Here is a 25,238-nt window from a genome sequence, read left to right on the forward strand (position 1 = left end):
CAGAGCTGAGGCTTGGGGTCGGGAAGGGGCAAAACAATTCCAGCTGGATTTGAGAGGAAAAATCGTGATTTTTAAAAGGGGCTGGGGGTTCAACAGATCGTCCTCATTATCAAGTGTGGGGAGAGAGTTATAGCTTCCTCATTCTCTATTTCCTGCTCCCCACACCAAGTAGTTGTTGTTAATTAGAATGATGAAAAGCAGAAATTGAGATGGGGAAAAGAAAAGACTTAAAGGCCAAGGTGTACCAGCAGGATAGTTGTTCCTCCCCTTTCTTCTCTTCATTGTTTTTATTGCCCACAACTTACTTTCTAATGATCTCAATGCCATGCCCTAAATCTGAAATGAGCTTTTTAAACATTTTATTATATGATCCATTTTTCCTAAAATTTGTATTTTGCGTATTTTGTCAGTTTTTTTAGTCTTTATCTTACTGTTTTAAAGGTTTTCGCAGTGACACTTTTTTGGAATATCTTAACGTTAGTCTTAATAAGAAATTCTGCTGCTTAATTTCTTCTAGGTCATACAGGAATAATTGTATAGTAGCAATATAATAATAATGCCTATTTCCATGAATTTCTGGTAGAATTAAAAACTGTTTTCTCCATATAAATTTTTTCCATTATGGGGAGTGGCTTCAGCAAATATGTATGGAATTATTGAATGCCCCTCATGGGCTAAATATTAAAGTCATGAAAATACATGTATTTATTTCTGATTAGAAATGGGGGAGGGAAATTTACTGACCTTTGAGAAAATGTAAAAATGCTGTGTTGGCATTTATCTTAGCTTCTGCACATTTATGATATAGCTACTGTGTTTAAAATCCTGTTGATTTAACTGAAACTATCACCTGAGCTGAACCATATTATAAGATGACAAAGCTATATTGACAATTGTTTATAAATTCGAAGTCTAATGCTTTATACAGAAATTGTGAGTTAAAATTTTGGTTGCTTTGTCCAGTAGATGGCTACATTTTCAAAGAAATTCAAAGGAACCTGCCTTCTATAAAGGAATTTATTTTAGCTTTCCTTTCTGTTTATTTTCAGGAATTAAAGGAATTACCCAGCCTTCTGCTTTTATACCAACAGCTGAAAGTAATTCCTTTCAGCCTCAGGTGAAGACTTTGCCATCTCCAATTGATGCTAAACAGCAGTTGCAACGGAAAATCCAGAAGAAGCAGCAAGAACAGAAACTACAATCCCCTTTGCCAGGAGAATCCGCAGCAAAAAAATCAGAAAGTGCTACAAGCAATGGAGTAACGAATCTTCCTAATGGAAATCCTTCAATCCTTTCTCCTCAACCTATTGGTATCGTTGTGGCAGCTGTCCCTAGTCCCATTCCGGTAATTAATTAAATAGTATTTGGCCTTATTGGGATGGTGGGAAATCAATTGTTTATTTAAAAGTGGCAGATGAAAAGAAGGCAAGTACAAGTGTAGCCACAAACTGGTTTTGTGACTACAGGAAGATTCCCCTTCAGTCTTTCAGTCAGGATGTATATTGTTGATTACAAAGTAAGCTATGAAACATTATAGAAAATATAAAGATCCAAGACATACAAAGTATGCACATAACCACTCAGAGCTTTATGTAAGAGTTCTCATTTTTAGAGTTGTTTCATCCCTGGCTGAGCCAAGATAATTTTTTTTTTTTTTTTTTTTTTTTGAGACAGAGTCTCTCTGTCTCCCAGACTGGAGTGCAGTGCCGCAATCTCGGCTCACTCCAGCCTCCACCTCCTGGGTTCAAGCAATTCTTCTGCCTCAGCCTCCCAAGTAACTGGGATTACAGGCACTCACCACCACACCCAGCTAATTTTTGTATTTTTTGTATTTTGTATTTTTTAGTTGGCCGGGCTGGTCTTGAACTCGTGATCTCAAGTGATCCACCCGCCTTGGCTTCCCAAAGTACTAGAATTATAAGTGTGAGCCAACCCACCCAGCCAAGCCAAGATAATTTAATTGCAAACTTTATTTAAAAGTTAAACGCTTTTCTTTTTTACATTCAGGTGGAACAAAATTCTATTGTGTAATGATAATACTAAATGTAGGCCTATCCATGGCTTATCGGATACAGGACTAGAACCTTGGCCAAATTCTTTAGCTAGTTTATTAACCTCTAGTTGTAGATAAGGAAACAATCTCCTGTTTTTCTATCTCACACAACTGAGGTTATGATGAAGGGACTTTTAAAATGAGAGTAAGTTGGTACTTTATGTTATTATTGATAATATTTAGGAAATATTTTATCATTTTTCTTATTCATATTATCATGTTATTAAAATATGAAATACATGGTAACTACACTGTTCACCATAGGGCAAACTGGGGTAGATATTAGTTGTATCTTATTTGCAGTGGTTTAGTTACAGACGTTTAAGGTAGACACATTTATAAGACAATTTCCCCTATGAGTGAGCCATCTTAGCATAGATTCTGGTAGGTAACCTTTACAGTTATATGTTTCTTCAAGATTTTATGTCTTCTTCCGGTAACCCCCTTAAATCATTGTTTCAGCAAATATTCTTCACAAGTGTGAAGCTTTTAGTCTTGTTAACTGAAAAGTGACTTAATGATGTTCTTACATATTTTTTAATTATAATGCGTTAGGGTTGCATTTGTTGTATTTATGTGTCTGATTGTGTAGAACCTGGTCTAGAACTCTCTTCTAACATAGGAACTTTTTTCTTTTTAACATTAACATTTAATGAATGCCTTAAAAGTATATACAGATACATGAATTACTATTTACAGCCTAGACCTGTTAAATCTGATTTTTTGCTGTCTTTTAACAGGTCCAGCGGACTAGGCAATTGGTAACTTCACCGAGTCCAATGAGTTCTTCTGACGGCAAAGTTCTTCCCCTCAATGTACAGGTGGTCACTCAGCACATGCAGTCTGTGAAACAGGCACCAAAGACTCCCCAGAACGTTCCAGCCAGTCCTGGTGGGGATCGTTCTGCCCGGCACCGTTACCCTCAGATCTTACCCAAACCAGCCAACACCAGTGCACTCACCATTCGCTCTCCAACTACTGTCCTCTTTACTAGTAGTCCCATCAAAACTGCCGTTGTACCCGCTTCACACATGAGTTCTCTAAACGTGGTGAAAATGACAACAATATCCCTCACACCCAGCAACAGTAACACCCCGCTTAAACATTCTGCCTCAGTCAGCAGTGCTACAGGAACGGCAGAAGAATCAAGGAGTGTTCCACAGATCAAGAATGGTTCTGTCGTGTCACTTCAGTCTCCTGGGTCCAGAACCAGCAGTGCGGGGGGAACATCTGCTGTGGAAGTCAAAGTGGAACCCGAAACATCATCAGATGAGCATCCTGTACAGTGCCAAGAGAACTCTGATGAGGCTAAAGCTCCCCAAACACCTAGTGCCCTTTTGGGGCAGAAAAGTAATACAGACGGAGTACTGCAGAAACCTTCAAATGAAGGTGTCATTGAAATAAAAGCAACTAAGGTCTGTGACCAGAGGACCAAATGTAAAAGTCGCTGTAATGAAATTCTGCCAGGCACGTCAACAGGCAATAATCAGAGCACTATCACTCTATCAGTTGCTTCTCAGAACTTAACTTTCACCAGCACCAGTTCACCATCTAATGGTGACTCAATCAATAAAGACCCTAAATTATGCACTAAAAGTCCAAGAAAACGACTGTCTTCTACATTGCAAGAGACCCAGGTGCCTCCTGTAAAGAAACCAATTGTGGAACAGCTTTCAGCAGCTACCATAGAAGGGCAGAAACAAGGCAGTGTTAAGAAGGACCAAAAGGTTCCACATTCAGGGAAAACAGAAGGTTCAACAGCAGGTGCTCAGATTCCTAGCAAGGTATCAGTAAATGTCAGTTCACACATAGGAGCAAATCAACCCTTGAATTCTTCTACCCTTGTTATCAGTGATTCAGCTTTGGAACAGCAAACAACCCCGTCATCATCTCCAGATATAAAAGTAAAACTTGAAGGAAGTGTCTTTCTCTTGGACAGTGATTCAAAGTCAGTTGGCAGCTTTAATCCAAATGGATGGCAACAAATCACTAAGGATTCTGAGTTGATATCTGCCAGCTGTGAACAACAGCAAGCTATCAGTGTTATGACAATTCCTGAGCACTCTGATATCAATGACTTAGAGAAGTCTGTGTGGGAATTAGAAGGAATGCCACAGGACACATATAGCCAGCAGCTACATAGCCAGATACAGGAATCTTCTTTAAATCAAATACAAGCACATTCTTCAGATCAGTTACCTCTGCAATCTGAACTGAAGGAGTTTGAACCTTCTGTTTCCCAGACAAATGAAAGCTACTTTCCTTTTGATGATGAACTTACACAAGATAGTATTGTGGAAGAGCTGGTGCTTATGGAGCAGCAAATGTCAATGAACAATTCTCATTCTTACGGCAACTGTTTGGGAATGACCCTTCAGAGTCAGTCAGTAACTCCAGGAGCTCCAATGTCATCTCACACCTCCAGCACCCACTTCTATCATCCAATCCACAGCAATGGCACTCCAATCCACACACCCACACCTACACCCACACCCACTCCTACTCCAACCCCAACCCCAACCCCAACATCTGAAATGATTGCTGGATCTCAGAGTCTATCACGGGAGAGCCCTTGCTCCAGGCTAGCCCAGACTACACCTGTGGATAGTGCTTTAGGAAGTAGCCGACATACACCCATTGGTACTCCACATTCTAACTGCAGCAGTAGTGTCCCCCCCAGCCCTGTTGAATGCAGGAATCCATTTGCATTTACTCCAATAAGCTCCAGTATGGCATATCATGATGCCAGCATTGTCTCAAGTAGTCCTGTGAAACCGATGCAAAGACCCATGGCCACACACCCTGACAAAACCAAGCTTGAATGGATGAATAATGGGTATAGTGGGGTTGGTAATTCATCAGTTTCGGGCCATGGTATTCTCCCAAGCTATCAGGAACTAGTGGAAGACCGTTTCAGGAAACCTCATGCTTTTGCTGTGCCTGGACAGTCTTATCAGTCTCAATCCAGACATCATGACACTCATTTTGGTCGTTTGACTCCTGTCTCTCCTGTGCAGCATCAAGGTGCCACTGTAAATAACACCAACAAACAGGAGGGTTTTGCAGTCCCTGCCCCTCTTGATAATAAGGGAACTAATTCGTCTGCCAGCAGCAACTTCAGATGCCGGAGTGTGAGCCCTGCTGTTCATCGCCAACGTAATCTTAGTGGAAGCACCCTCTATCCAGTATCTAATATCCCACGATCTAATGTGACCCCCTTTGGAAGTCCAGTTACCCCAGAAGTTGTTTTCACAAATGTTCACACAGATGCATGTGCCAACAACATAGCTCAAAGAAGCCAGTCAGTTCCATTGACAGTCATGATGCAGACAGCCTTCCCAAACGCTCTTCAGAAGCAAGCAAACAGTAAAAAAATAACCAATGTTTTGTTGAGTAAACTTGATTCTGACAATGATGATGCAGTGAGAGGTTTGGGAATGAACAACCTGCCCTCTAATTATACAGCCCGGATGAATCTCACTCAGATTTTGGAACCTTCCACTGTTTTTCCTAGTGCCAACCCACAAAATATGATTGATTCCAGCACTTCTGTTTATGAATTCCAAACACCATCTTACCTCACCAAAAGTAATAGCACCGATCAGATCAATTTTTCTCCTGGAGATAATCAAGCACAATCAGAAATTGGAGAGCAGCAGTTAGATTTCAATAGCACTGTTAAAGACCTGTTGAGTGGAGACAGCTTGCAAACCAACCAGCAGCTGGTAGGTCAGGTAGCATCTGATCTCACTAATACTGCATCTGATTTCTCTAGTGATATCAGGTTGTCTTCTGAGCTCTCAGGCAGCATCAATGATTTGAACACTTTAGACCCAAATCTACTGTTTGATCCAGGTCGTCAGCAGGGACAAGATGATGAAGCTACACTGGAAGAATTAAAGAATGACCCATTATTTCAACAAATTTGCAGTGAATCCATGAATTCTATGACTTCATCAGGTTTTGAATGGATAGAAAGCAAGGACCATCCTACTGTTGAAATGTTGGGTTAAATTGTGTTTTATAATATGTAGCACACTGTATCTAAAGACATATGTATTGTATTTGTCTTAATGGAAGTGCCTCCCGCAGCAGAAATACTATTAATTGTGACATTTTAAAAGCGTTTGCTGCAGAAGTGGTTTCTTCAGTAGGAAATGGTTAGACTTGCCTCAGTTCTTAACAAGTGTCTAAAGACAGTAGGCTGTAGAAGAACAAGTATTAGGTTTTAAATTTTATAATATGCCCCATTTATTCACATTGATTGACTATCCAGCTGTTACAAGAGCAGTCAATCTTTATTTTGTATAAGTTTCATTTCATCAGATGATCTGCACAGAACTCAGAATAAACCATCAATTTTAGGTATAGGCTGTTTTGTTGTTGGCATTATCTTTTAGATATAAAATCATAGCTAAGGTGAACTGTAGACAAGAAAGTCTTCCTTGAAACAGGGACAATATTCAGGTTATTATAAAATATTTAGGCTTGAAGCATAGAGCTACTGTAGGATGAAAAATCTCTGTAGGACTTTCTGGGGCTTCAGTACCATTTACACCCACGATGAAGGGCTTAAATAGAAAATAATGGAAAATTAAATATTACTTTAAGGAAAGCAAAGCTGCACTAAAATTTTTAAGAGAAAAAAACAAGTAGCCATTTATATTTGTGACCTTGCATTATTTTTAAATGTTGATTTTAATATGGAGCTAGCACACATAGATGCGCAGGCACGCACACACAAAACAAGTAAATGTAACTCCAGGCATTTGTAATTTAATATAATAAATACAAGCATGTTAGAAAAATGCTTTATGTTTTATTATTTGTTAGTTAGGGGAATGAGAAGGAAAACAAAAGCATTCTCTTAGTTTCATCACAATGGCTGCATGTACATACTGAGATTCTAATTGAGATTTACTTTGAAATTTTTCGTTAAAATATTCCACCATAATTTTTTTTTCCTCTTCAACTCAGTGACTCCCTCACTCCTGAATATAGTAATGTAGTTTGATCATAGGATCCCTTTGAAAAACAGGAAGGAGGATAACATAAAAAACAACAAAAAACATTTCACCACCTAAGGTCTGAAGCCACAAATCTTTATATCTCTGATGAAACAAAGGGGATATCAACAGTACTTGAAGAAGAGGAGCATTTTATTACTTGCTTAATTTATTTATTGTGATAACCACAATTGCAAAATAAGAACTCAGGATTTGTTTTAAAATGTTTCTCTCTATGGCTCCCATTTTGTTTTGTGAATAATTATTTAATAGAGTTGCATGTTGACACAAACCTACTCACTGGTTGAAAGCTCCATTTAAGTGAGTTTCAAGATCACTTTCAAAGAGATTGTTAAATTGCCATTGTTTTTAAAGCTAACGTAAAACCATTTGCTATGCTACCTTGAACCTAGCTAAGCTTTCCTTTACCTTAGTAAGCCAATCAGAAGACTACAATCAATGAATATTTAGCAAATGTGCTGAAGGGTTTAATAAGGTTTTGTTGTTCAATAAATTTGCAAGGTAGGGTATTAACATATTTTGATTAAAAATGGTGCTAGAGTTGGCGCAGAGGTTTATATATTGATATGTCTTAGTTACTGGCATTTGTGTGTGTTTGTTTGCTGTTATCTTGATTTCATGATTTGTTAGGTATTTTTTTCTTGATGCTAGTTATTTCTTCACTGTACATTGAGACACAGCACTACTGCACACCAAAGTATGCAATACCCAAAGGAAACTGTGTGATTTCTTCTAACAAATGATGGGAGCCTTTCTTTATGAGATACTCTGAAAAGGAGATTTTGAGGCCATTCTAATCCCTTGTTTACATTATTAGCTTCCTACTAATATAAAAATAATGGAAATCTTTTTTGATAAAAATATTAAGACTGGAGGATTTTTAACCCCTTGTACAGTATTGCAGCAAACTCTTTAAATTTGGTTGAATTCGTCCAGCAAACTTTCTGGGGTTCATATATTGCACTAAATTTGTTGAACCTGTGGTAGGCACATCTCTTAGGATAAATGCAACCAATACAGTCCACAGATTAAACTTTTTAAATGTGTTTCATTATGAAAAGACAAAATGTCATCAAAGTGACAGATAAAATTGTCTTATGTAGCAATGTGCATTGATCTCAATGAGATATTTCTATTATTCTCTTACATGAGAATATTACAGCAGGAAGAATTAAGTTTAGTTTGCTTCACCATGTTAATACATGATCACAAAATGTGCATGAGTGTTACTGACTTATCTTGTACAGTACTAGGATTCCTGTAACCACTCTTTTTTTTTTTCTTCGCTGTATTGAAACTGGTTCAGTGTTAACCAGGCAAACATAGTTATTCACAGGTTATTTACTTTATGTTTACTAATTCTGCTTAGTTATTGTTGAATATGTTCTGTTCCAGATTATTTTTATTGTTTTGATGTTTAAAACATTTTGCATACTGTTTATCATAAGACTTCATGAAGTAAATAATTTTGCATATAATTGCAATAAGCACTGACTTTTGAACTGAAAAGAAGGAAAGTGTTTTTTGTGCAGTGCATCTGAGGTTCATATAATAGTCTTGTACTATAATGTGCTTTACTACACGATAAATGACAAAAACAAGCCCTGTTTCATGTTTCATTTAGTGCAAAAAGTCAATTTTCCCCAGTGTTTTGTTGTCTGTTGTACCTGCTGAAACTACAGTAGTTGAATATTGCGGTAGCATTTCAGTTCTCTTTTTTTATTAAAAGTGCTCAAAAATTGTTTTTTAAATGTTTTCAAAAACAATTAAAAACATTTTATATTAAACTGACTGGATCTGAAGGTGTTTTATGGGACATATTTTATATAGGCAACACATTTTTTAAACAGACCCAGTGTTATTCTTCCTTTGATGTCATGAACTTTAGGGAGTGAATAAAAATCAGCAGAAGGCAGAACAGAGCTGCTGATCTGCTGTGTGCTATTAATCCAGAAGAATGCACAGATCTTATTTCACTCATCAGAACTCTGCTGTTCACTTAGGATTATTACCAATGAATGGTGCATGGCACAGAACTTTATGTTGTCCAAAAAGCCATCTTTTTCTCTTTCACATAGTGTTTATTTTTAAATGTTAGCCTATGGAGTACCTAGGTAAGTATATTTCTGGAGCTTTGAATAGAATGAGAAAAATTTAAAGCATAGCTGTGTTAAGAAGCAGTATAGACATTTCCAAGCACCAGAAATAACAAACTGATAAGTGTAATGAATTTGTAAGCCAGAACCCGGGCTATATAGGTCTGGAAGCAGACTGAAGTAGCCAGAAATGTCAGCTCCTGCAAAGTAATGAAATCAGGGTCTTGAATGGAGTTTCCTCACTCTTGAAACTGAGAAGCAACAACAACCAGTGCCTGGGACTGTAATTTATATTGTGGACAGATCTTGAGTCAAACAGCCTACTCCTCTGTTTACATAGATCTTTGTAGATCTGTGATAGTTCCACTGTCACCACAGATCTGGAGCCCTCAGTTTGAACAGGTGGTAGAAGCAATTACAAAAGGAAAGGAGCGGAGATTAGGAAGGGAGAGGTAAAGAGCAGGAAGGCTGCCATGCAAGCTGAGCCTGCAAATCAACATTCAAAAGTACTTGAAAATGGAACTAATCCTAAGAAAGGCAATCACTCAAGAAAATGAAAGTAATGAACTACCTAGATACTACTATAAAATAAGTATGTTAGGATCCTCAGTGCTAAATGACATGGAAGGGTAAAATGTCAGAGCAGGCAAACATAAGAACCAGTGCATAGAGCCAACCAGTAAAAAATTCTGGGGGTGAAAATACTGTATAACACCTGAGGTGATTTTAGTTGCAAGTAATTGAAAACCCAACACTGGCTTAAACCATAAGGACACTTACTTTTCGCTTAATAATGTTAGAGATAGGAGGTTCAAGGGTTCATTGAATGGTTTATTGTTTACAGGCACTGGATCCTGTTTTTCTGTGTTTCTGTTCCATCATCTTCAGCTTTGCTTTGCTGTGTCTTTTACCTCATGGTCACAAGATGACTGCCACAGCTCAGATGTTATACCCTCATAACATCCCAAGCAGGATAGTAAGCAGTTCTCATAGCCTTTTATCAGAGAGAAAAAAATCTCAGAATCTTCCATTAAGCACTCCATACACACACTCTGTTAGTCTCATTGTATGAGACAAAGGCTCACCCTAAGGCCAATTACTTAGCTTAGATCCTTAATTAATGTGTTATAGGTAAGAGAGGGGCCCATTTCCTGGAGCATGTAGTCATTCATCTTAAATGAGTTCCATCACCTAGGGAAGGTATTAGGGACTTGCCCTTTGGGAGGCAACCAGTAGCAGTCACTGCAAAAAATAGCTAGGTAAGATGTATAAGATCTTGTACCCACCTTTGAGGGGCTTACAATCATAAAGAGTTAAGTACATGTTCTTTGTTAAGTGCCAACAATATGTATAATACACAATGTAGAAGAAAAGAATTTGAAATCTTCTGAACTAAGTATAAGTTTACTGGTGTTAACTGTTAACTGGTATCTTGCCTTCCCACTATGAGCTGAAAAATCAGGTATTATTGAGTATCATAAATGCAAGTTGCCTCAGCTCCTACAGCATGAGACCAAACTTTATTTTGTTAAATCTGAAGTACAGATTTATTTTGACATGCATTGTTATAAATGAATTTTTAAATAATTAAAATTATAAATTTATGGATGGGATCACTTCAATATTTCACAATCTGAAATTTTAAAAATATGTAGGCCAGTCCTGTTACTATAATCTGCTTAGAAGAATGAACGAAAACAAAAAGACTACGTTTTTGAAGATTTGATTTTTAAGAAGTACTTAATTCTTGGAGAGGAGAAGATAGTCATATAAAATGTATCATGAGAGTGATATTACTGTGGTATATAGAGTATTTCTTTGCATTAGACCCAGTGTTAAATAGTTTGCATATATTCTCATGTCCTCATTGTAACAATTTTTAGCGAATCTTATTTTTCAGGTGAGAAAATTTAATTCAGAGATTAACTGGTGGAGGTAACATAATAACAGGAAGAGCCAGGATTATCTTAATTTCAAATCCTACTTCATACCATTATGCTATAAAGATATGTGTTCACAATGTACCTACTGCAGTTGTGTGATCTGGTTGCTTCTTTGAAATTTTCATTCTGGTTTTAAATTTAGAATTGAGTTTGATTTTTGTGGAGTTCTTTATTTCTTTTTAACCTCCCATCCTTATATGTCAACGATTCTTTTTCATTTTTGTTGCTTTTAGATTTACCTGTAGTTTGTAACTTTCCTCCAAATTACTTGAATCCTTTTCCCTCCCTTCTCTCCGTAGAAATACCCTGATGTATTAGAAGAACGAAGATTTAAATACAAAATTTTGCTTTCCACACAGCTTTTCAAGCACATTTCATACAGTTATACTCTAGTCATATTTATATTTAAATCACTTAAAATTTCGTCAAAATTAAAATGGGACCTTTTTTTAAGAGATGATAAAGTGCCTAAAATATGTCAGTCTCTGTACAAGGTGCTAGAGAAGACACCTGCCATTTTGAAATTTTGCAATATAATGAAAAAGACACAGTGAATGTCTTTGCAGGATTCAATGAGGTCACTATAGCAGAGGTGGATTTTTATCAGTAGTATGCATTCTCCCCTTCTTCCTTACTGTAAAAGTCCTTGATTTTTAGCTGAGCATACAGCCATCTGACCAAAAGGCTACAGCTGCCAACTTCCCTTGCAGTTAGGTGGAGACATTTACCAAGTACTCAAAGAGATGTAACCAAAAGGTTTGGGTGCTACTTCTTTTGCAGTGTTCTTGTCCTTCCTCTCTGCTGGCTGGAATGCAAATGTGATGGCTATAACTCAAGCAGCCCTCCTGGACTTCATGTTAAAGACACATGCTGAGTATGATTGAGCAACAAGATACAAGGAGCCCAAGGCCTGATGACTTTGGGAGGGAAGCTGCCCAAGTAGTCCTGACTGCTTACCTGTGGATGTGTTTTACATGAGAGAAATAAATTTCTTTCTGGTTTAACTCACACTTATTTTGAGTCTATTTTGAGTCCCTGTCACTCAACACAAATCCCAATTCTAGCCAACATAGCTGCTAGAAGGTTTTAAGTAGGATTGGGAATTGTTAGAGTCACATGGTGATTGCTAAAACCATCATGGATGCCCCACATACCCTAGGAAAGGCAAACTGCATCTCTTTTTCATTGGGATTGGTAAATCAGGAGAGGATCCTAGAAAAATACCCTTTCATAGCTTTGGAGGTTGGGGGAGGCAGAAATAAGAGTAGATGAATTCTAAGCTGCTGATCAAATTGAAAGGCAATACAGCATTCTGGTCAGATCTAGGTTGAAGTTCAGCTCTGCCAATTATAACCATGACCAATTATAATCATTCAAACTTACTTGAATATTACTAATGATATCCATCTGGCAACCATTTCTACTGCTGTGCCACATGGTTCTGGCCTGTTCGTTATTTTTGCCGACATTTTGAATGAACACACACTAAGCTTGCTGTGGCAAATGTAGATCGGCTTGCTCAATTTCTGTTCCAGCTTCCTCCTTGTATGAAGAAGCAGGAAAACCAACAACTACATTTTCTAGACTTCCTCACAGCTAAGTTCTGGATATGAATTACATTTCATCTATTAGATTTGTTCTTGAAAGATCTGAAGGAAAAAAAAATTGAAGCAGAAGCCATCTTCCTACTTCTTTTTGGTGACTTTTTCTTGCAAGCAAGCTCATGGAGAGTCTTTTAGCTGCAGTGTTCTAGAGTCTATTGTGATTCTTAGGTTTGAAGATTCATGTTCCAGTGCCAAATCACCAATTCTGTGAATGTCAAGAGGTGGTCAAGTGCTGTAGTGATGGTACCAACAGTATCAGCAACTTCCTAGTGTGGCTTCCTGCTCTCTGCAGTAATTTCAGAGACAAACTCAAGGGTGATTCCCCTGATAATCAGCTCTACCATATTGTTCCATGAGTCATTTCTGGAGGTAGTCTACTACCTTACAGTTTTTCCACTTACAGTTGTCCCTCAGTATCTGGGCAGGGATTGGTTCCAGGATCCCTAAGGATAACAAAATCTGCAGATGCTCCAGTCCTTTACATAAAATGGCAAATGGCATAGCATTTGCATATAGCCTATGCACATCCTCCTGTATACTTTAAGTCATCTATAGATTACTTACAAAACCTAATGCAAGCCAGGCACGGTGGCTCAGGCCGGTAATCCCAGCACTTTAGGAGGCTGAGGCAGGTGGATCACTTGAGGTCAGGAGTTCGAGACCAGCTTGGCCAACATGATGAAACCCTGTCTCTACTAAAAATACAAAAATCAGCCAGGCGTGGTGGTGCACTCCTGTAATCCCAGCTACTTGGGAGGCTGAGGCTGGAGAATTGCTTGTACCCAGGAGGCGGAGGTTGCAGTAAGCCAAGATTACCTCACTGCACTCCAGCCTGGGCAACAAAGAGAGATTCCATCTCAAAAAAAAAAAAAAAAAAAAAAAAAATGCAGCATAAATACTAGGTAAATAGTGGTTTTACTGTATTATTTTTATTGGTACATTTTTCTTGTTGTATTATTTATTGGGTTTTTTCCCCAAATATTTTCAGTCTGTGGTTGGTTCAATCTACAGATGAGGAACCCATGGTATCAAGGGCCAACTGTATTTATAAGCACTTAAACCTCTGTATTAAATCCTTTTCTGTTTAAAATACCTAGAAGAAACATTTTCTACACTCCACCCTGACTCATAACATATGCCTATGGGCTAGGAGTCAAGAATATCTTAGATCCGGACTTGGTTCTATTATTCTTTTACCGTCTCTGCACTTTAAGAAATAATGATCCCTGTCCTAGTTACTTCCCAGAATCTTGTGAATCTCCGTGAAATATGACAAGATGTTGTAAACCCTAAGACTAAGAGGTTATAAATACCTGTGTGAAAGAACAGACATTTATCTGAGAGTGGGAAAAATTACTGTCCTTTTTAGCACTTAAATGTTATATTTTACCTGAAGCCTCCCTCTATCCCCACCACATACACATCTGTCAGAAGGTAAAGTATAAATCTATATTCAGGTAAAGCACTGAACTTTGAATTAATGGCAATAAATAAGAAGTATTAGTAAACATTTTAATTTAAGCCAAGCTATTTATATCTGAGCATATTTGTTTAACTGATATCAACATACATTATTTGAAACATGAGACCTCTTATATTTGGACTTCATGTGTTTGAAACACACAGTATAAATTTCCTACCACAAACCCATTCCTAGTTAACATATCTCTTTTCTGAATTCTTCATAGTCTTAGCTCACCTTCATAACAGTTCTGAGATTGCTGCCTTAAGAAGTACTGGTAATTTTTCACAACTGATAAGCCAAGTCCCTGTTCCTTTGGTTTCTATGACTTTGTATTCTCATTCACCTTCTACCTCTCAGATCCTTCATTCTCAGTTTCTTTCAGGGACCAACTTCCTCTACCTGTTATTTAAATATAAAAATTCTTTGACATTCTGTCATTTGTTCTTCTCTTATTATTCTAGTTTATCTCCCTAGTCATTTCAGAAACTCCTACAGCTCTATTGATGACTTCCAAATCTAAATTTTAACACTTGACCTCTCTATTTACTTCCAGTCTCAACATCTAAATGCCCTAACTGAAATACCTTCTCTTTTTCTCCAACCTTCTCCACTTCCTATTTTCTGTTAAAAATGTTATCAATTGCAGTTACCAGTTGAAAGCTCATGTGGCCAGGCATACTGGCTCACGCCTGTAATCCCAGCACTTTGGGAGGCTGAGGTGGGTAGATCACTTGAGGTCAGGAGTTTGAGTCCAGCCTGGCCAATATGGCAAAAACCCATCTCTACTAAAAATACAAAACTTAACCAGGCGTGGTGGTGGGTGCCTGTAATCCCAGGTACTTGGGAGGCTGAGGCAGGAGAATTGCTTGAACACAGGAGGCTGAGGTTGCCGTGAGCCAAAATCACGCCACTGCACTCCAGCCTGGGTAATAGAGTGAGACTCCATATTAAAAAAAAAAAGAAAAAGAAAAGAAAAAAAAGAAAGCTCACATGCCCTTTCCTTCACCCTTTGCTAAACATCAAATGAGTTTCCAAGTCCCATACTTTTGAGATACATATCTATTTCTTCCTTCCCCTCCTGACCCTGCCTTGGTTGATGGATTAATTTCTCACTTGAAATAGCAAATTATTTATAACTTCTGTAATAATTTCTATACAATGCCATCATAGCAATCCTTAACTCAAAAACCTTTGATATTCAGAAGTCAATAGCCTTCATAGATATAAGCAATAACTAGTTAGAAGATATAATGCAAGAGAAGACCCTTTTTATGCTAATAACAGAAAAGATAAAATATCCAAGCATGAACTTAAGAAATATATATTTAAAACACCTTTAAAACACTTCTACTGGCCGGGTACGATGTCTCACACCTGTAATCCCAGCACTTTGGGAGGCAGAGGCAGGTGGATCACATGAGGTCAGGAGTTCCAGACCAGCCTTGCCAACATGGTGAAACCCAGTCTCTACTAAAATTACAAAAATTAGCTGGGCACAGTGGCAGGTGCCTGTAATCCCAGCTACTCAGGAGGCTTAGCCAGGAGAATCGATTGAACCTGGGAGGCGGAAGCTGCAGTGAGCCAAGATCACATCACACTCTAGCCTGGGCGACAGAGTGAGACTCCATCTCAAAAAAAAAAAAAAAAAAAAAACCTCTTTTACTGATAGGCCCAAGGTAGACCAGAACAAATGGAACAGGAAAACATACTTAGATAAGAAGAGTCAACATCATAAAGACATCAATGCACCCCAGTTAATTAATACATTTAACATGATTCCCACAAAAATGCCAATTCTTTTCTAGAGCTTGAAAAATTGGATATACATTTAAAATGAGAACATAGATAAGTATAGCCCAAAAAATCTGAAAAGAAAGGAGTGTCTGAAGAGCTAGCCCAACAAGGCATTACATATAGCGTCACATGGCAAAAATGCCCTATAAGTAAAGTCAGGCAACAAATGGCAAACTAGGAAGAGATATTGCAACTTGTATCACATACATATCCCTTTATATCCATATTAGGGGTAATATCCCTAATATGGAGAGAAGTCCTAAAATGGTGGGAGGCAGAAGGCCAAATCTAATAGAAAAATGGACAAAGATATTAACAGAGAGCTCACAGAAAAAGAAATGGTCATTGTGTCAGAGGTGTTCAAACCAGAGCAACTCCATCTTGAACAGGGGCTGCCTGGGTAAAATGAAGCTGAGACCTGCTGGGCCACATTCCCAACAGGTTAGACATTCATAGCCACAGGATGTTTACGGTTAAAAGAAACAGGTTAATAATGTTAAAGGAACACATTAACAACGTTTACTGAATTGACCCAGGACTTAACAGACCCAGGATATAACAGACCCAGGAAATGTCCTGATGTCCCAATATCTTAAAAACAAAAGCACTTTTAGTTTAAGAATAAGTTTTGCTTTCAACATAGTAATATAGAGTCTTGCAGAAGACAGCAGTTATACAAAGATGAGCAATCTTTGTGACAAACCCTTGTAGGAGAATACATCTCCCCATGATTTTTTGCTTTGTTTTCTTATGTACAAACAAGCATTGCACCTAAGGCAAACATGGTCCTCCTCTTGCTTTTGGGAACGCCCTGCTCTGTCCATGGAGTACTATTCTTTCTTCACGTCCTTAATCAACTTACTTTCACTTTACCCTGTGGACTCACCCCTAATTCTTTCTTGCACGAGCCCTCTCTTGGGGTCTGGATCAGGACTCCTTTCTGGTAACACTTAGACATGAAAAAAAAAAAAAAAAAAAAAACGCTCAATCTGACTCATAATAAAAGAAATACAAATTAAAACTACACCAAGATACCGCTTCTCACTTAGGTTGGAGAAAATCTAAGTTTGACACCATCCTCTGTGGGAAACACCGTGAGACACAGGCATTCTATATTGTTTTCTTGCACATTTCCTGAGGAATTTTCTAGACAATAAACTTTGGACATCCAAATGACTAGAGAGAAGTCAACCTAAGGACTGGCACTGAACATTAAATACCTATTGTAAAACTAAGACTACATGAGGGTTAAAGAGGAGAGAGTACAAACTATGTACTGGACACATCATCTGAAAATGTAGAAACAACTAAAGAAAGTGGAAAGCGCCTATGCAAATAATTTTTTAACTTTTTCGATAAAATGTGTGTTGATAAAATAGGTGATTTCACTGAGATTGTTGTATACGTAATGTAAGACAATGCAAACTAATGGTGTGATATTCTAGTTTTATAATTCTTAGGTCCCTGAGAACCTGGATTCTCAGAAGAAAGGATATGCCTGTGTAAGAAAGAAGCTTTAAGTAAAAACCCTGCAGTCCTGACTTTGAATCCCAAGTATCAGCATGAACTCATGGAACATCTTGGTGTACAACAGGAAGGAAGCTTCCAAAGACTACAGAGGTCATGTTAAAAAAACTCAAGAGCCAACTTGCAGAAGCTACCCCTGAACACAGATGGGACAATGTAAGCTCAGGAAGGATGATAACTTCAGCAGATCACAATACTTAAAATATGTCTAAGTCTATGAGTTTTAATGATCCTAAAAAATTAACTGCTCACCTTTTGAGGATGATAGGTAACCAACTTATTTTAATTCATAAAGAAAAAGAAACAAGTATTTATCCCACCTTTCCTATGTGAGCTGGACCACTGGATAATGAAACAATAGACAAGGGGGGCTGCTCTAGTTAGAAATATTCTAGTGTCCCAGCACTTTGGGAGGCTGAGGTGGGTGGATCACTTGAGGCCAGCAGTTCAAGACCAGCCTGGTCAACATGGTGAAACCCCATCTCTAATAAAAAATACAAAAATTAGCTGGGCGTGTTGGTGTGCACCTGTAATTCCAGCTACTCGAGAGGCTGAGGCAGGAGAATCGCTTGAACCTGGAAGGCGGAGGTTGCAGTGAGCCAAGATTGCGCCATTGTACTCCAGTCTGGATGACAAGAGCAAGACTCTGCCTCAAAAAAAAAAAAAGAAAAGAAAAAGAAATATTCTAGCTAATGAATGAGGAAAGGAATGACACAATGGGATTATCATCATTTTTCAACCCCTAATGAATTGAGTTGAACTAGATGATGGGCATCAACAGCTATTAAGTTGGCACAAAAGTAATTGCCATTACTTTCAATGGCCAAAACTGCAATTACTTTCTTTTTTTTTGGAGACACAGTCTCGCTTTGTTGCCCAGGCTGGAGTGCAGCAGCGCAATCTTGGCTCACTGCAACCTCCATTCCTCTGGTTCAAGCAATTCTCCTGCCTCAGTCCCCTGAGTAGCTGGGATTACAGGTGCGTGCCACCATACCTGGCTAATTTTTGTGTGTTTTTTAGTAGAGATGGGGTTTCACCATGTTGGCCAGGCTGGTCTTGAACTCTTGACCTCTGATGATCCACCCACCTCAGCCTCCCAAAGTGCTGGGATTACAGGTGTAAGCCACTGCACCCGGCCCAACCACAATTACTTTTGTGCCAACCTATTAACATTACAGGCAAAGACTTCATGTCTAAAACACCAAAAGCAATGGCAACAAAAGCCAAAATTGACAAAAGAGATCTAATTAAACTAAAGAGCTTCTGCACAGCAAAAGCAACTATCATCAGAGTGAACAGGCAGCCTATAGAATGGGAGAAAATTTTTGCAATCTATCCATCTGACAAAGGGCTATTATCCAGAATCTACAAAGAACTCAAACAAATTTATAAGAAAAAAACAAGCAACCCCATCAAAAAGTGGGCAAAGGATATGGACACTTCTCAAAAGAAGACATCTATGCAGCCAACAGACACATGAAAAATGCTCATCATCACTGGTCATGACAGAAATGCAAATCAAAACCACAAGGAATTCAAGGCTGCAGTGAGCCAAGATCATGCCACTGTACTCCAGCCTGGGTGACAGACCAAGACCCTGTCTCAAAAAAGAAAAAAGATATACTGTATCATAGGGGTACAATTAGTAAAATCAGAGTCTGAAAAACTCTACAGAGCAAACAGTCCAATTTTAAGAAAATGAAAAGCAATGGAAGAGGAATCTGTAGATTAAAAGACACTTAAAAAGTTTTGTGGGCCGGGTGCAGCAGCTCACACCTGTAATCCCAACACTTCGAGAGGCCGAGGTGGGCAAATCACAAGGTCAGGAGATCGAGACCATCCTGGCTAACGCGGTGAAACCCCGTCTCTACTAAAAACACAAAAAAGTAGCCGGTAGTGATGGCACGTGCCTGTGGTCCCAGCTACTCAGGAGGCTGAGGCAGGAGAATCACTTGAACCTGGGAGGCGGAGGTTGCAGTGAGCCGAGATCACGCCACTGCACTCCAGCCTGGGCGACAGAGTGAGCTCCGTCTCAAATAAAGGAATTAATTCAATAATTAATTAATTAAAAGTTCTGTGAAATTTCATATTAAACAGGTGAAAACAAACTAAAATGTTTATGGATGCACACTTGGGTGATCAAATCCTGAAGAAAAGCAAATAAATGATTACCATGAAAGAATAAATGGACAAACAGAGGGCTTCTGGGGTGGCTACCGCAGTGCTGTTTCCTCAACTAGATGGTGGTCACAAGGGTGTTTGCTTACAATAATTTATTAAGGTAACAATTTGTTCTATGTGGCTTTCTGTATCTGTTACATTTTGCCGTTTTGAAAGGTTATTTTTAAAAAAGAGAAATGGTATCCTAGAAATGGGCAATTATTAGAAAATTTGCCTTTTCTGTATATCAACTGTTTTTAGGATAACCAAATACTTTATTTGACACAGGGAAATTTTTCTTTAATGAAAGATTTCAAGGCCAGACACCGTGGTTCATGCCTATAATCCCAACACTTTGGGAGGCTGTGTGGTGGGAATGTCCTTTGAGCCCAGGAGTATGAGACCAGCCTGGGCAACATAGCGAGATACTGTCTCTAGAAAAAAATTTTAAAAATTGGTTGAGCGTGGTAGCCTGTGCCTGTAGTCCTAGCTATTTGGGTGGCTGAGGCGGGAGGATCACTTAAGCCCAGGAGCTCGAGGGTACAGTGAGCTATGATTGCACTACTGCACTCTAGCCTGGGCAACAAAGTGAAACCCAGCCTCCAAAAAACAAGACAAAAACAATAATTTAATGTATATTTCAATATAACTAAAATAAATGGAATGTTCCTAACAAAAAGAAATGATAAATGCTTGGGGTAATGGACACACCAATTACCCAGATTTGATCATGACACATTGTATGCTTATATCAAAATATCACATGTACTCCATAAATATGTACACATACTATGTATCCATAAAAATTAACAATAAAAATAGTTCCAGGTAGTAAGTGTGAAGAGAATGATAAAATTAGAAAATCACCACTTTGTGAGACCTAATGAAACAGACAATTCAGGCAAAGACTATCAATGGATGAAACCAGTAGGTGGATAGAAAATTTTACAGTGTGCATTAGCATTACTAAGGGTGAAACAAACAGGCATTGAGTAATTTTAATTTACAAGAAATAAAGGGAAAATGTAAATCACACCCCAGGGGAGGAACCAGACCAATTCATATTTGGTAGTATTCTAAGAGATAACTGATACGGTTCCTTCAATATATCAATGGCATTAAGAAAGAAAAGTGGGATGAGGAGGGCTGCTCTGGATTAAGACAGATTTAAGAGTTATAAAAGCTACATGCCATGTGCGGACCTTGTTTAGAACATGATTTAAACAATTCAGCTTAAAAACACAATTTTGAGATAATCAGGAAATTTGAATATGGACTGGCTATTCATTGATACCAAGGAATCATTAGGTTAATACATTTTGTTTGTGAGAAAATGTCCATAACTTTTAGAGATGCATACTGAAATATATGGAAGGGAAAAAACACCGGCAGTCCAGGATTCACTCTGAAATACTTTGATAAGAGAGAGCGGGGAGGAGAAAGGAAGAATGTCTTACAAAATCTTGCTAATTGCTTCATCTGGGAGTGGGTTTATGGGGATTCATTGGGATTTTGTATTGTTTTTTATTTCTGTATATACACATTTGAACATTTTTTCATTAAAAAGCAGCTTTGGGCTGGGCGCGGCGGCTCAAGCCTGTAATCCCAGCACTTTGGGAGGCCGAGACGGGTGGATCACGAGGTCAGGAGATCGAGACCATCCTGGCTGACACGGTGAAACCCCGTCTCTACTAAAAATACAAAAAAATAAGCCGGGCGAGGTGGCGGGCGCCTGTAGTCCCAGCTACTCGGGAGGCTGAGGCGGGAGAATGGCGTGAACCCAGGAGGCGGAGCTTGCAGTGAGCCGAGATCGCGCCACTGCACTCCAGCCTGGGCGACAGAGTGAGACTCCGTCTCAAAAAAAAAAAAAAAAAAAAAAAAAGTAGCTTTGTTATGATCCCCATTTAGAAGACATAACTCAAAATCCAAGCCCCTTTGGAGAGTATTTACAGCACCACACCATCCATTCTTTCAAGTCATGTGAGCTGAGAAGAGGGCAGATATAGTTCCCCTAAAGGAAAATCAGGGTGCTGTCTCCAGAAGAAGGGAAGTCAAAGTCAGGCCAAACATAATAAATCCCACTCTGTTCCCAAACAACTTTCTGAGCTTCATCTTAGAAAATGTCTTCTACCTAGCCAAACAGAACCACTTGCTGTTTCCTGAATAAAGCACATAATGCTATGCCTCTAAGTCTCACACAGGCTGTTCCCTGCTTTTTAAAAAATACTTTTCCTTCAAAATCCACAAAGGCCATCTGAGGGGAAGCCTCTGCCAATCCCTGCCAAGAGCAAGGAGACTCTGGTGGCACTTGATTCAGGCTTCTATGACAGTATGTTGCCCTGTACGGGCAAATACATATGTATCCACATCCCCCATTAAACCAGAAGCTCCTTAAAGACCCCTTTCATTGTGTCCATCAAAACACAAAGTCTGATGACTTGTTTATAGCAAGGGCACAATCCTCGTTTGCTGAATTGAGTTGATGCTAATGATTCTCAGGGTTTCTCAAGAAGGCACGTAACATTAAGCTAAGAAATCGTTGTCCTTCATAATAGCAGATAAATAAAACATTCATTATTTGATATCTCTGGCCTAAAGACATTGGATATCAGTTTAAAGACTAGATATCAGACCCAAATTGTATATAGCCAAGATGCCTGCTTAGAGATCTGTAAGGGGAGGCTGAGATGTGTTTGCATCTTGAAATATGTTAATTTCTTTGCCAACCACAGCAGATGGCCACCCTTGCTGCTTGTAACAGAAATTTAACTGATTTGACAATAGCCTTATGGTATTTCTGGTAGGATGCCAAATATTTGCATTAAACTAATCTTTGATTAAGCTACTATTTTGGTATGTGCGTCTGTAAATGGAAACAGCCTCAAATCAAACTCAATTTCAATAAGCAAATAATATTTTTATTTTTAATTTGTTGACTGGAGTCTACTATAGTCTTTGTAAAATTGTGCTATGCAAATATATTTTTACATTTTTTTAAATAAACCTTTTAAAGGAAGTCTTGAAGTAGGCCTGTGTTTGTGTTTGTAAATCAGAAGCGCGTCTCTGTTTTCTCTGTGTGAGGTGGTCTTCCACATGGAAGGAGGGCTTCGTCTTAGGAAGACGGCAGGAGACTAACAGTCATTGAGCACTATGGAGATACCTCCCTTTAGCCTATTGTAAAACACCAAGGTCAATTTGAGGCTTTGAACTTAATTGCAAAGTAAGGAACTAGTTTCTCCCACTTCTGGATGAACCCTTACCCATCCACAAGAGACCTAGGTTCTCCATCCGCCCTAAATACAAAATTACTCCTAAGTCTCTCTGCAACATTCTACAAATTTTCATCTCAGCCTATATTGATTTCAGGACTTTTAGAACCTGGTTATACCTTAAGGAAGTTAGGCCACCCCCTTCTGTCTTCAAATGGGGAAATGGGATTTGGAAAGGTGAGGAAAGTAATGAGTCAAGGCCAATGTTCAAGCTCTTGGTCCCTGGCCCAGGGCTTTCTCAGGGCCTCGCTGAGAATGTGGGGAGGTTAAGACTAGATGAAGCAATCTACACCTACAGTTCACTGCTGCTTGCCACTTGCAGTAGAAAGCGCCCTACACTGAGAGGCTTCTCTTACCCTAGGTTTCTCCCCTCCACACATTTCCATTTTTGTTTATTTTCTCTTTTTCTTTTTGTAGAATTTATTTAATTTATTTTCACTGACATTGAATTTTTTCAAAAGATTTTATTTCTTGGCCAGGCACGGTGGCTCATGCCTGTAATCCCCAGGACTTTGGGAGGTGGCGACGGGCGGATCACCTGAGGTCAGGCGTTCAAGACCAGTCAGGCCAATATGGTGAAACCCCATCTCCACTAAAAACACACAAAAAATTAGTTAGGTATGGTGGTGGGCACCTGTAATCCCAGCTACTGGGGAGGCTGAGGCAGGAGAATCGCTTGAACCCAAGAGGCAGAGGTTGCAGTGAGCCGAGATGGCGCCACTGCACTCCAGCCTGGGTGACAGAGTGAGACTCCATCTCAAAAAAAAAAAAAAAAAAAAAAAAGATTTTATTTTTTAAGAGCGGTTTTAGGTTCATAGCAAAATCTACAGGAAGATAGAGCTTTCCCATATACCCCCTACACCCACACATACATAGCCTCCCCCATTGTCAACATTCCCCACTAACGTGTTGTCTTTATTATAGCTGTTGAACTTAAATGGACACATCATGATCACCCACAATTCATAGTTTACTAGGGTTCACTCTTGCTGTTGTACATTCTGTGGGTTTGGACAAATGTATAAAGACAAGTATCCATCATTCTAGTATCATACAGAGTATTTTCGCTGCCTTAAAAATCCTCTGTGTTCTGCCCTTTCGTTCCTCCCATCTCCCACCAGCCCCTGGCAGGCAACCGCTAATCTTTTTGTCTTCACTGTTTTGCCTGTTTCAGGATGTCACACAGTTGGAATCAAACAGCATGTAAGCTTTTTATATTGGCTTCTTTCACTTAGTAATATGCATTTAAGGTTCCTCCATGTCTTTTCATGGTTTGACAGCTCATTTATTTTAGCACTGAATCATATTCCATTGTCTGGAGGTACCACCGTTTATTTTTCCATTCACCTACTAAAGAACATCTTGGCTGCTTCCACGTTTTGGCAATGACGTATAAAGCTGGTATGAACATTCATGTGCTGGTTTTGTGTGGACAAAAGTTTTCAGCTTCTGTGGGTAAATACCAAGAAGCACAATTAGATTGTATAGTAAGAATATGTTCAATTTTTTAAGAAACAGCCAAATTGTCCTCCAAAGTGGCTGTACCATTTTGCATTCCCACCAGCAAGAAATGAGAGTTCCTGTCATTTTACATTCCTGTCAGCATTTGGTGTTGTCAGTGTTGAAAATTCTGGTCATTTTAGTAGGTGTGTAGAGACAGCTCACTGTTATTTTAATTTGCATTTTCCTCAGGACATATGATGTGGAGCATCTTTTCATAGATGCTTATTTACCATCTGTATTTCTTCTTTGGTGATGTATCTGTAAAGGTCTTTGGGACTTTTTTTATTTTTAAGACAGGGTCTCACTCTGTTGCCTAGGCTGGAATGCAGTGCAGTGGCACAACCTTGGCTCACTGCAGCCTCAGCCTCTGGGTTCAAGCCAGCCTCCCACCTTAGTCCCCCAAGTAGCTGGGACTACAGGTGTGTGCCCAGCTAATTTTCTGTAGACGGGGTTTCCCTGTGTTGCCCAGGCTAGTCTTGAACTCCTGGGCTCAAGAGATCTGCCCATCTCGGCCTCCCAAAGTGCTGGGATTACAGGTGTGAGCCTTCACACCCAGCCTGGCACATTTTTTAATCCAGTTGTTTGTGTTTTTATTGTGGAGTTTTAAAAGGGTTTTGTTTTGTTTTGTTTGTATATTTTGGATAACAACTTTTTATCAGATTTTCTTTTGCAAATATTTTCTCCCATATTGTGGCTTACCTTTTCATTCTCTTGACAAGCTTTTTCAGATAAGAGAAATTTTTTTATTTTAATAAGGTCAGACTTATCCGTTCTTTCATGGATTGTGCTTTTGGTAT

General features: G+C 38.8%; 1 protein-coding gene and 1 long non-coding RNA gene across 4 annotated transcripts in view; one reads left to right on the plus strand and one right to left on the minus strand.

The window, feature by feature from the left end:
* LOC105489849 (regulatory factor X7) overlaps positions 1-12,129 on the plus strand; it is a 163,889-nt gene extending 151,760 nt beyond the window's left edge. For all 3 annotated transcript variants that reach the window (XM_011755042.3, XM_011755033.3, XM_071066804.1), the window contains exons 9-10: positions 1,050-1,345; positions 2,794-12,129. In XM_011755042.3, coding sequence (XP_011753344.2) covers positions 1,050-1,345; positions 2,794-6,066 — 3,569 coding nt within the window. In that variant the 3' untranslated portion in view covers positions 6,067-12,129. The remainder of the gene's footprint in view (positions 1-1,049; positions 1,346-2,793) is intronic.
* The window catches only part of LOC139355422 (uncharacterized), an 86,329-nt gene that overhangs the window by 7,247 nt on the left and 53,844 nt on the right, over positions 1-25,238 (minus strand). The gene's annotated exons all lie outside the window — the stretch shown is intronic.

The sequence above is a fragment of the Macaca nemestrina genome, chromosome 7, assembly GCF_043159975.1.
Source record: "Macaca nemestrina isolate mMacNem1 chromosome 7, mMacNem.hap1, whole genome shotgun sequence".
Classification (NCBI taxonomy): Eukaryota; Metazoa; Chordata; class Mammalia; order Primates; family Cercopithecidae; genus Macaca; species Macaca nemestrina.